The sequence below is a fragment of the Halichoeres trimaculatus genome, unplaced genomic scaffold (assembly GCF_033239565.1).
Source record: "Halichoeres trimaculatus isolate MK-OKI-2021-1 unplaced genomic scaffold, fHalTri1.1 fHalTri1_scaffold_14, whole genome shotgun sequence".
Taxonomy (NCBI): Eukaryota; Metazoa; Chordata; class Actinopteri; order Labriformes; family Labridae; genus Halichoeres; species Halichoeres trimaculatus.
Genome location: NW_027437192.1, coordinates 12,628,688 through 12,644,303, shown reverse-complemented (window position 1 = coordinate 12,644,303; position 15,616 = coordinate 12,628,688). Strand labels below are relative to the sequence as shown.

Sequence of the window (15,616 nt, the reverse complement as noted above, 5' to 3'; positions counted from 1 at the left end):
TACTTGCCAGTAGATGTCTCTAATGTGCTTTGCAGAAATATGTCCACTTTCACTGAAAACTGAGGCCGTAAATCACTGTCTGGCATCACTGTACTCTAAGATCTTGCAATTTTACACACAACCTGTTGGCCTGTTGGTGCTCCTAATGTGTAACCACAACTCCCCTTAACCTCTGCATCTTGACATTTGTGAGCAATAAAATCTTAATTAGCCTGTAAAGAAGCCATTTTGGCATTATTGCTGCTCTGAGTGCATCTGCATGAGCGTCTGTCAAGGTAAGTAATGCAGCAATTTTCTCTAATCACACAATCCGTGAAGGAAATTAGACTCAAAAAAGAAGAAAAGCAATAAAACTAGCAAGCCAAAGCTTTGTGTGTGTGTGTTGGTGTGTGATGTGTGTAGAAAGGATATTAAAGCTGTGAGCGATGACAATGCAGTAGAGAAAGAGTATAAGATGTTGTCTCTGTCCCGGTGTCCCTTGCTCTCATCTCAGTGAAACAAGCTTCAGGGGAAAATGGCCGTTCCTGGTATGTCACATTTGACACCCCGTATCCTCCCCGAGTGTCCTCTAAGCAGCAAAAGTCTGAAATCAGGAGGAACATTTGATGTTATCTCCTGGCTCATCTTACAAACTCATGTATCAAGTTGAAGGAAGAATCTTTCTGCTTTTGTAAAAGTGAGCGATAATTGAGCCCACAGAGAGTTTTAGTGCCACTTTTACTGAAGGACTGTCACTGACTTCCTGTGTCTTTATTCACCTTTTGTGCTTTTAGCCCTGTGATGGGATTTAATAAGGAAGAAAATACCATCCTCAAAGTGTGGGGTTCATTAGTGTAACACCTCCAACTGTGACCTTTAAATCAGCTGTCATTTGCTTCCAGACAGACATAGATTTCTTACAAAATTAAGGGGTAAACCGACAGTAGAGCAGATCTTTTCCCTCAGATTGTTTCATATTATCCTTCCTTTACCTTCTTTTGCATTTGAACAATAGATTGGAATTATGGAGGGAAGTATTTGAATATTTGTTAGCTAATAAAAAACTTAAAATTTGATGTAAATATTTCACATCTTCTAAATAAAGTTGGTAATTTCTTTTCACAGGCATGCCTCCTGTGTGCTACAGCCTGCACAGGATGGCTATTTGAGGATCTGAGCTATATGCTTGTTCAAAAAAGTAACACAAGAACAGTAAAGGGTGGATGCCAGGTGCCAGTTTGGTGGGTGTGGTTGTGTGAGATTTGCGACCAGACATTATTAAGGTCTTAAAAAACTGAGGCTAATTATAAACTTAGCACAGCATAAGGCTACAAAAGCTACAGAAAGTGATGTTTTTTGGCCCTCTTCAAGTCACGCTAAAATCTTGTTGCAGCTAATGCAAGGACATATTCTCAGTAACATCACCCTTTTGTTCCTGAAGCAGAGTTTATAAGCTTATCCCCAGTGCTGGCCATATTGGAAAAGCTGACTGAGTTAAGGCAGAGTTGAGATAGTCCTCACTAACAGCTACAGTGTTCCCCCTGTCAGTCAAGTCAGCAATGCCTTTACTTAAGCAAAACTAGCAAGGTTAATCTTGAAAAATAACAGATTATGAAATAATTCACCCTCTTTGAGTGAGTGCTGAGACTTAGCTATTCAAACAAATTTACACATACATATTTTTTAACCAGGCTTTAAACATGTTTATTTTTGTATGAGTGTGTATGTGCTTTCTAGTACTCCTGTAGCTAGCCTCAAGTGGACACTCGATGAACTGCACTTTTTAACACTACCACATTAGCTTTATTCATTGAGACCAGAGGTTGCCCCTTCTTTGCGGCCAGTTTCTAATAGCTCTGTGTTGGCATTGCTTGCAATTTTTTGTACATCTTTTCTGAGACATTAATGAGTGGATTAACGCAATATTCACAGATGCCACCCTACATCATATTTCCAGTTAATCGTTATCTGTGTAACATTTAAGCTGTTTTCTTGTTCAACAATAAATTCTGACTTTATACTTACCCCAAAATTAAAACATAAAGTACAAATACGCTGCTCTCAATATTAATCTCTAGCCAGCACAGAGCTTTATTATTAAGCTGCCTTGATTAAAATGCATGATTTTATATTTCATTCCGGCATGCAAAGCAGACAGGAAAAAACACAGACACACATACACACTTGAATTATACAACTCCTCTCCCCTGCCCTATGCTTACAGATATACACACCTACACAGACACACACACTCTTGCACACTCGTACAGTCTGTTGTCCTTGTCAGCGCACAGGGTCAATAGCCCTCTTCCAGTCCATTAAGTAGTTATTAGTGTGCTGGTCTTTGTGAATAATGCATGCTGTTGTGTAAATACATGCAAGCTTCTGGAAAGTCGATCATGTCATTTTTAAACACCACGGACTGAACTCCTGTAGAGCTCAAACAAAGTGAAACACAACAAGACTTCACATTACAGTTTTGAAGCCAACAGGAGGACAACAGACTCTTTGTGGAGCCATGTTGGCTGACTGAAAACAGAGTTTACAAGGAGCAGATAAAATGTTCCCAAAGCAAACAGACTCCAGATAATCTCACTGACTGTAGTTGCCAGGAAAAACTAGACCAGGTGAAATGCTAATCTGAGCTTTGTAAAAGAAAACACCAGTGAAACATGGAAACAAAACCAAGGTCAGTGTTGCCTCTTTTACTGCGAGACTTTCAAATAGAGATACATGGTTTAAATGCTATAAGGTGTTTTTGTGCTGGTCAGTGCAGCAGTGTGAAGATACCAGCCTGGGATAAGGTCAAACAAGCTGCCAATTACAAATAAGATCGATGATGAAATCCTTTCATCTAAAGTGAACCTTGGACAAACAATGCAGTCATGATTTACTCTGGCATTCTGTAAAATGTCTGCTAGCTGTAATGATGGTTTTGGGTAAGCCACGGTCAATTTAAAGCTATAAAATATGTGAAATATCGTAATGTTAAGTGTTCAGGAGTCTTCAAGCTCATTGCATGCTGAAATACTGATACTCCTGATATATAGTTTGCTGTATAAGAGCAAACAATTTGTTCCAGATGTTGATCTTCACATAGATATGTTTGTTTTCTTGACATAATGAAATAATCTTCTACTGATTTGCAGATGACTGGATGTTATGATACTGGCAAACAAAGCCATGCTAGGCTCTTGAAAAGACACACCACTATCAACAGTGAAAGCTGAAAGGAACCACTTAAACATAGTTTAAATAGAACTGGAGGAGACCAAACCTGTGCTGTGCAGTGAAACATTTCTACACCCACAAAGCTAACTTTGTTGCTACATAGCAGCAGTTAATGCTCTTCAATTTCCAAAACCACCAAATAAAACATGAAGTTTAGAGGAAAATTGCAAAACATAATTCCAATAGACCCTAAAAACATTGATAAATGAGGTGCAAGAATAGGTAATCAATGGATTGACAGTTTAAAAATGTCTAAAGGCTGTTATCAAGAAAACTAACATAAGCATGTTACAAAGAGTGCTTCCCTTAGTTTCTTTTAAAAAGGTAGCATGGTTTAGCTGTTGGGTTTTTCCTTCTAGTTCATAATGGCTCAGGTGCAGTGAGTGGTCTGCTCTTGAAGGATGATGAGGGTCCGCCTCAGGCAGCCACTGCCGCCATAAATCTGACCAGGCTGACACAGGCCTGTATTGAAAGAGATTGGTGCTGTGCCAGTGTACAGCTGGGGAAAAGAAACGCAGCAAAGTGTGGCTCTATAGGGGGTGAGTACTGTCATGTTTTACTGTGCTGGGGTGAAGAAACACCTTATTTCTCTGCTGTGTCCGAGGTAACAGATTGTTCTGCTTCAGCACAGTAAAAAGGGACAAAGGTGATACATATTCACATAGTAGCCATTCCCCCTGACATCACACTTAAGACATAAAGCTTTATGGTGTATCTTCGATGTTTCAACTAACAAATATCTAAATCATATGCAATCGGACATGTTGTAATTTCTTTATCAATGTGTACATAACTCAGCCATCCATTTGTTTGCATACTACCCAAGCATTAAACCACCTCTGTTGACATCTCTGTTTTTTTTTTTTTTTTTTTTTTTTTACAGTTTATAACAGCAAAGCCTTTATTATTGTATGGCAGTAATTCTAGATAGCTACAGATTTATTTCACTTACTATAATTCTAGGTATCTGAAACTTATGTTAACTAGCTAACGGTAATGCTAGGAAGCTCAAAGTCATGTTCACTAGCTAACAGTAATGTCACATAGCAAATAATGGCTAACAAGCTAGGCTAATGGTAACGATGGGCAGCAAATAAAGGACAAGTTAACTGGCTGACAGTAATTTTGGGCTAGGAAAGACAAAGGCTAACATAGGCTTTTCAGATTTAGCAGCTAGCTTTCAAATATCGGGTTTCATTTGAGATGAGGCCAAATTTCTTCCAAATCTTAACAGTCTCTTTGTTTTTTGAAAAAGTTAAAACTTTAGATACTTACCGGTTAGCCTGCAGGAAGCCATGTGACTATGGTGAATAGTAATGTTAGCTGTAATAACATGGATGGTAAGAATTATGAGGGCTGGTGTGATTTAATTCCTTGTACTGTGTACAGCATTTAAGTTTTTCTCTGAGTTATGTATATTTTAAATGAGAGGTTATTGACCCTTAAGTACTGCTAGGCCCTGATTCAAACAGATGACCACTCCAAATGAAATGCAGCTGACCTGAGCTTGACTCTCTGCACAAGCTTTTAACAAACCACCGACTGTCTGTTGCAGAGAGCTGTTTTTTCTCCCTCTCTTGTATTGATCTTTGCTTTGTGGCTGCCTCAGCTGACAAGCAGCAGAAATCTATGCATGGTCTGTTAAGTGTCCTATGGAGATTCATCGAGACGTGTCTTCAATTGCTCAGTGCAATCTCAGCCTCTTCTTAATAGCCCGCAGTGCTCTTCAGTCTGGTTTTCATTAACATGCCCTTTTCATCCTGTTATCATGATTGCACTAGTGTATGTGTGTGATTGTTCCACCCATACAGGCTTGTATATCATTTTCAATACCCTGCTAGCCCAGTTTCTCTTTCCAACAAATAAGCTACAGAGAACATGTAAAATCTGTTGATCTCAAACACTGATCTGATCGCTATTCATGATCAAAAGCTAAATGAAAATTACATCAATTATTATGATGATTATGATTATAACCTTTTTGCCTCCTTACCAACAGCTACAGTGCTTCTGCCTGTGAGTCAAGTCAGCTATGCGCACTGTACAGAGTGTGTAGATCGAGGAACAAGCCTTTCCAAAATAATTTTTTAACAAGGCTATCAACACCTTTAAGTTGGGCTTTATTGAATGGGTGTATTTGTGGTTTCTGGTGCTTGTGCTGGCTTCAAGTGGCCACGCAGGGAACTACAACAGCTTTATTTCTCTAGACCCGAGGTCGCTGCTTGGTCGTGACAGGCTACGTTACGTTAGCTTTCTTTTAACATTACCAGGGATGGGTACCGAGTTAGGTACTTTTATAGGTACCGACCGAATTCTGTCAAAAGTACCAGGTACCGATTCAGGTAAAACCAAAAGGTACCATGTTTAGGTACCTAAATGCACCCTTGTGTCTGTGAGGAAGTGGAAGACTATGTGATTTTCCATGCTGGACATGAACACAGCATTACAGGGTTATATATTGATGAATAAATATATTAAATTAAAAAGAATTTACATTTCATTATTAAACAATTAGATTATTTTACACATACGCGCACAAAAGTACCTAAAATCGGTACTGTTGAGTACCGGTACCGATTGCCAGGTACCAGGGATTGGTACCATATCGTTTCAAATGTGAAAGGTACCTATCCCTAAATATTACTAGAGGACATTTCCTCTTCTTAGAGCTTTAAATTGTGATATTAGACATTATATTTCTTTCTGACACCTTGAAATTAAGCAATGACAGATGTGAATGATGAAGGAATCCACACAGGAATGTAGCCTTGGTTTGATGATTTGTTGGTAGAAAGTAGATATATATTAAGGATAGAGAAGATCATAAAATGTGGTATTGGTGTTTGTGCAGCCAACTTAATTTAAAGCTGTTTCACAGATGAGCTAACATATCAAAACAGTCTAGACAAACTCCTGGATTTTGACTAATTCCTGTGGGAATTAACACCAACCAGATTCTGAGGGTTGAGTCCCCTGATGGGGTCACCAGACGTTTGAAGAGACAGTGGAAAAAAAACATCCAAATGCCATGATAAAATACTCTACCAGCAATAGCGTCATGCATGAGTCACCAGATTTTTTTCCAGGGTTTGCAGTATCTTTCATGACTTTTTCTGTGGTGTGATGATAACAGATTTGCAGGGTAATTTCCGGGGGGCGGTGCAAAGTAGAGTGGGCGTGTCTGCGCTCCACTGCCCCTTCCAACCAGGAAAACGCTGGAGGAGACTCGGAGCTACACACACAGCCGCACGCGCACTGCAGAGGAGAGAGCAGGAGGACACGAGCTCCACGGGGGAATATGTCCGCTTTCTCACGCGCCGAGGGACGCAGCACGGTCAGTGCACATCCACTGACTCTGCTTTAGTCCGGCATACCAACATCGCCCTGTCCCTGGAGCTGAAACTTGCCCATCCCCGTCCCCTCTTCCCCCTCCTTCCTCCTCCTCCACCTCCTCCTCTTTACCGTCCCGTCGCCAGGATGGACAAGACGCTCTGCACTCCGCATCCTGTGCCAAACAAATCCAACTCTTCCTCGTCGGACCGCGGGAACTCATCCTCGAGGAAGCCCGGGAAGAGTGGCTCGTACAGCCCGGGGTCCGGCTCCCTGGGCGGCCCGGCCGGAGCGGGGGGCGGCCGGGGAGCTGTGCTGCTGGGGAACAGCATGAATCTGCAGCAGCAGCAGCAGACGAAGAGGAGGCAGCTGGAAGGAGTGCTGAGCAAATACACTAACCTGATCCAAGGCTGGCAGAACAGGTGAGTAAACACACAGAGGGAGTTAAGATGGCAGAGAAAATTTACTTTGACATGTTCTGGAGTCAGCTTTGTAGGGTTCGTGTTGTTATTGCCCCGTCCACGTTGCACTTTTGTCACCACGTCATCGTCAAGGGGATGAGGGGGTGGAGAGAGGGTTTAGACCCAGGACTGCACATATGCTGCCTCATAATAAACTATTATTTTGCCAGTTAACGTGCTAAAATCACTAATAACTGACTCAGATGATAAAACTTTTTAGGAAGTATTTACTTTAGACAACAGAACTCCCTTAAATAAAGTTTTAATGAAAATATTTCTAAATTTTTAACAACTTTAGTGCCAAACCTGTCATGACCTGGCTCCAGAATAATAGATAGAGCTAGGTTTAGCATTGTTTTTGTATTAACTGCACACTAACATACTGTTTTAAGATTTTTTTTTTACAGCAATATGCCAAAAACAAACCAAATCCAGTCATTATTTTTGCTTTGATAGAGAAATGAATATTCTTTTGTTTTGAACTGTGACTCAAAAGAAAAAGTTCAGAAAAGTCCAAACAACATCTGGGAATATTATGTAATAATTGGAGACATTAACTCTTAGTTGTAGGCATAAAGGGGTGGTGTATTGCTTTTTTCTTGTAGTATAACTTGACTATACTGCTGCAGTCAAAATGTAAAAAGTCAGAGTTGTTATCTTTCACTAATGGTTAAGGATTAAGTAGGATAGTTAAATGTAGTTATATTAATAATGGCGTAAGCCAAAAACATCTTTTTAATCACATCTTTGTCCCGCCCACTGTTCTAGATATGCAATGTTGTTTGATATTAACTTTATTTCGGAATAGACAAGTAAATAACAAGAGAGACTGAGACCAGCCAGTATGGCAATTAAAATAGAAAGCGTATAAATTCATATGGCCCTGAAAGCTCAATGCTCTGTAACCAAGAAAACATGTATAAAAGCACAGTCTGAGACAGTTTGTGCTGCAAATATGCAAAACAAAACCAAACACAGAAAAAGTCCAGTAAATACAACAAACACACAAAATAAATACACAAACACTGAACTGAATGGGAACACCCGACGACATCACAGGACGTTTTTTTTTTTTTGCCTTTAGGGGTTTCTTCAAAGTAGCTCTGTCACAGCAGACCTGGGAACTGTTCTTTGAAAACAGCAGATTTGTGTTTCTCAATGTGAATGTCTGTGTCGACTCCAGACCCCACTCCCCTTCCAAAAAAAAAAAAAAAGAAAAATACAAACAAAAAACAAACAAAAATACTATGGTTCATCCCTTCACCAAAACAAAGTGCAGTAATGTAGCAGCCTCAACCAAATTGATACCAGTTTTCCATGTTTGTGAGGTTCAGCTTAAATTTCAGTGCTTCACTTTTGTCACAATAAGGGCGGACCAATCCTAGAACCCGTAACTGTCACCTAAAGATGGTTCAGCCAATGAGAAAATAACCATGCTGGCTTTCAGTGCCTTTTCTTCCTTGAGCTTTCAAAATACAAACACCACAACTTTCATAATTCCTGATGATATCACGGTGTCATATGGTCTATGTCACTTCATAATGACTTGGATATTCTCTCACCAGCTCTGCGGCTGGTCTTGCTTGGATATCAGGACAGGATATTACTTCACTCTTCTCTATCAGAGATGGTTTGGGCTCAGAGGCTCATGTGATCATTATTTCCTTACTCTCAAAGACCAGAGAGAGATGAAAACTAACCACTTGAGATGAAATGTGCCCTGACTTCTTTGTGCTGCTTAATTTGACATGATGTACGTGTGATCGGTTTTTCCCTGGAGTTGCTTTTGTATGTTGAGAATCTATCATTCTTGTTCTGAGGTTTTGACCAATGAGAATTGAGTATTTAATGCATTAAAAGCTGAAATATCAGATGACATCTGGTGAGTGTCATTATTGCGCAATGGTGGACTGCATTCCCCTCTTTGGACCTCCCACTCTGACTTTTTTCCTGCGTGCAGTGCCTGTAAAAATCCACTTGGAGACAAAACTTTTCTCCCCAGATTCTTCATGCTTGTGCCAGATTGCACAAGATTTTTCTATTTTCTCCAATTTACCTTTCATGTCTCCTGTGCTTTAATCTTAGGACCACCTCGATTGAAGTCTGTAAGTCCCAGCTTCACAGTGTAGTTGTCACAGGTCACTGCTGTTAGTGATACCACACTGTTGCTGTTCTCTATCCCCTTGAACAGACTTTGTCCTCATACCTTCTGGTTGTCTGATACTCCTCTGTTCATGAAGCACTGCAGCCGCTCTCATAATGAACAACATCTCAGCAGCAACAACTGTGGAGAGCACAGCAGTTCATTATGTGCTCAATGCAGCATTTATGAGTTCTCTCTCTGCTTTGTCCGATTCACTCAACTCAGACTGGGGGAGAGTTTTTGCGAGGAGTTTTTAAATGGTATCATGTAACTCAACCTTACACCTGTTGTTACTCATCACATGGATGCAAAGCTGTGTTTTGGGTATTTAACCAGAATCTACAATCTTTAAGCTGTAGAACTCCTGTATACTAAACATAAATTATGCAGGATTTGTTTTCTGCGGCTGTGGTGTAATTTAGGGAATGAAATTAGTCTTGTATAACCATAATGTGTACTAAAATAACTGACTTGTTGCTGCTGCAGAGGAGAAGGAAACAGTGTTTGTTATAATGTGGGATTGAAGCCAGTGTATGTGACAGAGAGGGGGAGAGGAGGGAGAGGGGTGGGGTAGAGAGGCGGAGGTGGAGAGCTTCTTCCCTCTCTCCCATTAAACTGACAGTCGGATGATGCACTGAACTGCATCTTGATCTGCACCCACAGGAATACATGAGTGTAGGAGGACACACATGTTCCTGTCACATAGGTTTGAAGAAGCTTGTATTGATGAGGAGAAATTGATATTGTGTTTCATGTTCAGCAGGGATATAAAGTCTCTTTAATACACATCAAACTGTTAAAGTTACATGATGTTGGCAGGACTGTTCTGTGTGTATCGGCTGAATTGTTAGTAGGAAATGCATTGAGGGATGTTTTTTTTCTTCCCCTGGGTGATGATACCTGTTTGGTCTTACTTTCAAAGTGTCCTGAGGTGAAAGTCTAACTTTCAAAGAGAAATTCCCTTGGATCATTGTCTGGAGCTGACATAGCAGCCTTGAGCTGAAAGGACATAAACACAGGGAGAAAGCAGTGACTGAATCCTGACATTGTAGCCAGACAATCTAAAGGCTCTTTGTAGACCAGATTTATTCTTTGCCAAGAAACTCTGATTTTTTTTCTAGCTATTTCCACTGCTGTTAGTTCTCGTGTGTATCACACCATCTCCCGTCAAGGATAGTGATTATAATCAAGAGTTTTATCCCATCAGGAAACTGTTGTGATCTTTCAAATTAGCATTAAGTAATCAAAGTTGTATCCTGATGTGAGTTGGATGCAAATAGATGAAGTTAAATTAGCTTTTTATTTCTTTTAAAGTGGGCCTAAGAGTTCAGGTCAGGTTATGCTGTTTCAAATACTGTTTGTCATTATGATGTGATGTTTATAATATGCATACTGATACATAGGTGATGAGATGATTGCAATATATTTGGATACCATAAGCATCACGTGCTGTAAATTTCCCTCTCATGTAATCATTGTTATGAGAGCCCCCATAGTTTAAAGAGGGGTGTCATGCCTTCTCATATTATGAGCATGGATTTAAAGTGACAATACTGGATGTCTGTACTAAATGTGTACAGAATTTCACACCGCTACTCATTCGTATGTTGTAAAAATCTCTGAATCTGTCTGTAAACTGCTAAAATAGTACATTCCAAAAATAGCAGGAAGGATCTCCTAACTGGTTATGACATGTTGGAGGGGCCTCAAACACCGAGGTCTGCCCATAGCTCTGCCCTAAATAGGCGTCAAGAGGGCTGACCAATCAGAGGGAAGGGGGTTTGTCAAGAAAGAAGCCTTAAAGAGACAAAAAAGGGAAAATTGGATATTTTTAAGCTGTAAATCATGTGAAGCGACTACTAAAATACTATACCCTCTCTTTAAAAAAGGCAACAATATTGTTAATGCTTATAAATTCACCCATAAAAGCTGGATATGCATTTGTTTACAGTTCCTTTTGTGTTATGTTAAGTTATACTCGGTGAAGTTATGCCATGTTACTTTACACTATGCATTGTTGCACTCTCTACACCCTTGCTTTAACTTCTGTTTACAACTTGAGAAAGGCCATGTCAGTGATTTGTTGACAGAAAGGTGTGGTGTATCAGGGCTCCAATGTTTTAATGGATGGAGCTTCTTTCTGTCCTGCTCATCTACTGTCTGCGTGTCAGGATTTGCAGATATAAGTTAAAAACATATGCATGTGAATGCACACAACTGTCAATGTTATGGAACGTACCTGACAAAAAATGTATGTTTTACGCTAGTTGTGCTGAGGTTTTCTTGCAGTTTGTCAGGCCCTTAAAATTGTAGCTTTGGGAATGCATGCTGTCATGAGTGTTTGAGGAGCTGAGTTTCCGAGAAATTGAATGCTGTCACTCTGTAATATTACTTTCAGACTGAAAAATTATTAACAGGAATTTAACTTTCATATTAAGCCTTATTGTGACTACTTAGAGGATATATTATTTGTAGTGACAAAAAGATTGATAAATACCTTTTTTCATGTGGGAGAGAAAATAAAACTATAGTTTCGCTTTTCATCGTCTCTAAGTGCCTTAAGACTTTTCTGCCACATACTCAGTTGGAAAATAAATTACATGAAGCCCATACAAATGACAACATTCCCAGAAAACATCTAATTAAGATTTAAAGTAAAGAAAAAGTCTGGTCATCACACCCTCTGTTACAGAGTTGCCCCTGAACTCATTAGAAGAAGAGAATTATCTTTCCAACACTGACAGACAGTTAATATCTTGAAGTGCTGACAGTATTGATATTTATATATAAAAGCAATGGAGGGAGGCGCAGCGGTGCACGGGTGGCAGACAGTGTTGGAGTAATTACAGTCGTCAGTCATGTTCCAGTATTCTTCACGTGTAATAACACATTGTCTGTGTGTGTGTGTGTGTGTGTGTGTGTGTGTGTGTGTGTGTGTGTGTGTGTGTGTGTGTGTGTGTGTGTGTGTGTGTGTGTGTGTGTGTGTGTGTGTGTGTTTGGCAGGCGATGTCCTGGTGGGCAAGAGAACTGAGTGCAGCTAATTCTGCCACTGTGTGGGAGGCCATGTGTTAGTGTGAAGTGCTGTTATGTTGTGTAGGTGCTTTGTGTGTATTTATGTTGGAGAATTGTGCTTAGTAGCCATTTCTATACACACATTTATGTATATATAGACTGTAGTTGAGAGCATAACATATTAATGAATCTAAACATGAGGTCAACATATGTCGCATTTTAGCATTTTAACTAATCTTGCTTTCTGTCATGTATTGTTTATACTTCATTCACAACATATTTTGAAGTTTTGTGGTGTAACCATAGACAGTAAAAAAAATGGATGTTCACTTGCTTAGCTCGAAGTGAAGTCTCCACAAAAACTGCTCCCCCTGGTGGCTGCCTGCAGTATAGGTTAAAAAATCCAAAAATTTCCAGCCATTACAGATGGGCTGTGGTCAAACTTTAAAAAAATAATACACCTCGTAAAAATGTTTCTCACGTCCGGTTGTTGTGGTGATTTGATGATATCATTTGGCTGCCTTGCATTCAAGTCCTCGTTATACGAGGTTAAAAACGAGGCTTTACATAAGGTTTAACGATGATTGACAGCTGCCATTCTTGTGTATTTTTTCGGGGATTGTAAAATATGTCGGGATGTAGAGTCAAGAAGTGATTAGACTCTGGAAAGAAAAAAAATAATTACTATTTTTGTCTCCCAGCTCTACCAGTGGCGTGGCGTGGAGATTTTTTTTGAGGAAGCCAAGTGAGACAAAGCCTGTTATCTGTATTTTTTTAGGGAGTGGGGTACATAAAAGGCTACTTTGCCGTTTGTATCGCTATTTCATGTAACGGACCTGTTAGAGTGCCCAGAGAGCGCTCGTTTTACTTACTTTGAACACCAACACACGTCCTTTCGCTCTCCCACCCTCACTCACTCATTCACACACGTACATTGTCCTCTTGACTTAGCTTAAACATCGTATTAATTAATTCAACCGCCCACTTAAACACACAACCGGCCGCTTCATGCACACTGCTAATGTGCTAACCTCCCTGATTTCATTCAGTGGCTCGAGGATGACGATACTGTGATTTGATTGGTTTGAGGCCAAAGACGGGGTGGCTTCCCTTGGCACAGTCTTGGTCAATCACAGATGAGCAGTGTCAAGACCACGGCCTCATCTGATTGGTTAATCATTCTTGTTTTTTTTCACCAAGGGATGCCAACTCTGCTTGGCTTCCTTGCGGACAACAGCGTGCAGTATCGTATTTTCACCACGCATTCGCCACAGAACATGTACGAGGGCGCTGTTTTACACATCGTAAAATGCTCAATAACTAGAGGAGAGGAATAAGGAAGAGATGACGGTGACAAAACACAGAAGAAGTATTGAAACTGTTAAAAAGGAATATTTTCATTAAATCACAGCTACAGTCTAAAAAAGAGAGGAAGCATGGCTTCCCTTGGCCTCCGGGAGAAAACGCCACTGAGCTCTACTTAGATTTTCCCAGAATCCCACATCGTCTCTACTGCGCAGACTTTGGCTGCAAATGCTGCCTATGGCTGCGCCTGTGATGGGGGTATTTTGGCTTCAAAACAGTACAATGATAAATGGCGGAGCCACGCTGTCCACTCTATATACAGTCTATGGTTGTAACATTATTCAAAACATGTCCAGCTTTATCTGATTTAGGGAAATTTATTGAAAGTACGATGCATTTCATGTGGTCACAGGTTAACACCATGTTTCTAGTATGACTGTTCCAGCCCTTATATCTATACAGTAATCTATACTGGTGAGAAATACGGTAAATAACGAGAGGTCAAAAGTTAAGATGATGACTGTATGCAGAAAGTGAGGAAACTGTCAAGTGGAACTTCTGTTGGTGTTAACTGAGGAGCTGCTGAAAAGTGATGCAGGGTCTTTTTTCTAGGCTGCAGTCCAAACAACCAGAGTGCTGTTGACTCTAACAAGTTCTTGTCGTTTTTTTTAATATACTGAGATGGTTTTGGATTCCAACCTCAAAAAAGCATAAAAGGGAAATCGTTGTGAGAGAAATTCCCTTTTCCTTACACGTCATGACTGTTAGTGCGTCATATAAATCAACATCACTGCGTAATTTCACAAGTGGAGGCTGGCTGTCCAAAAACTTTTTCATGCGTAGTTTCTAGATATCTGTCTTCCTAGATAGTCACCAGGGTAGAGAAAGTACGCTTGGTGGGATGAATCATCGTTTTGCAGATGTGTTGTTTGTTAAAGGATCATCGCTGTGGTGCTTTGATCAAAGCTGAGAGTCTGAGTGTTGCAGCTCCTGTTGGAAGGAAACCTATGTGGTTTGATTTTTGTTGATTTAAGTAGTCTGTTTAATTCTCTGATGTTTTTTTTCAAAATATTACATTTTGAATGTTGTTGCAGCTTTCATGCTGAATTTTTGTCTGCGTTAGAAAAAGGTTTTCAAGGTCAAGAATAAACTTAAGCTGCACATGGATCAAAACTTAGACATAAACCTTCATCTGTGATGTTTTTTGAAGACAAAATTTCCCTTTTTCTGCAAGAAAATTCGTTTAAAATAGCTCAGCTTTGTAGAAAAAAAGTTGAAGAATTAGTGTTTAACAACCCTGTATGTACTTCCCATTTGGAGGTGGAGACCAAACTGGAGTTGAAAGTATCATCGATACCCACCTCAGCTAGCTGTTACCTCATCTATTTGTGGTTTTCTTTTCATTTGACTTAATTCAATGTTCTCTTTTGATACTTAATGATTACAAAATTTTGTTCTTACATAACTCACATACTACAATACGACACACTTTATCACTTAACATGCATAAATAACACTCCCGGCCTCATTTATGCCTGATCTTCTGCCTTTGTTCTTGTTTGATGTGTCACAGAGCATTCGTGACAATTAACTGCCAAAAAAATAAAAATAAATAAGAAGCTGGGAGGAGATGCGAAGTGTGCTGACAGGCTGTTTCCTGCAGAAACAATGTTAATGCCATTAAATGGCAGAGTGATTCTGTTGGTGTGGATAAATGTCCCACACTAAGCTGGAAATGGCAGAGTGATTCTGTTGGTGTGGATAAATGTCCCACACTAAGCTGGTTTTATGGTGTGATTATTGTTGTACTGGTGATTTGTCAGAAAGATATTAGCCAAAGTGAGATCAACAAAAGAAGAAATGGATGAGTGTCAGGAAGTTCTTTGTTGTGACAGATGTGTTCAGCCATCATGGGGGAAAGAGTTGATTAAATTTCTGAGTATAAGATGAAATGTTAGCAATTAGTCTTGTTGTCAGATTGGTGTACTGACAGGCTTCCCTGCCAATTCTAAAAACAGAAACTTAGTGCTTGATGAGGCCTTCGTTGAAACTGGCGTCAGTATCAGAAACACTTAACTGTAAACTGAGCTTTGAAGGAGCAATGAAACGGGTTGGGCAACAAATTAAGATAGACTATAACAGATGAAGTAATGCA

The 15,616-nt window shown here is 39.9% G+C and overlaps 1 protein-coding gene across 1 annotated transcript in view; it reads left to right on the top strand.

Moving 5' to 3' along the window:
- Window positions 1–6,405: 6,405 nt before the first annotated feature.
- Window positions 6,406–15,616, top strand: part of osbpl10a (oxysterol binding protein-like 10a) — a 77,134-nt gene continuing 67,923 nt past the window's right edge. Inside the window, exon 1 of the mRNA XM_074686925.1 lies at window positions 6,406–6,962. Coding sequence (XP_074543026.1) covers window positions 6,688–6,962 — 275 coding nt within the window. The 5' untranslated portion in view covers window positions 6,406–6,687. The remainder of the gene's footprint in view (window positions 6,963–15,616) is intronic.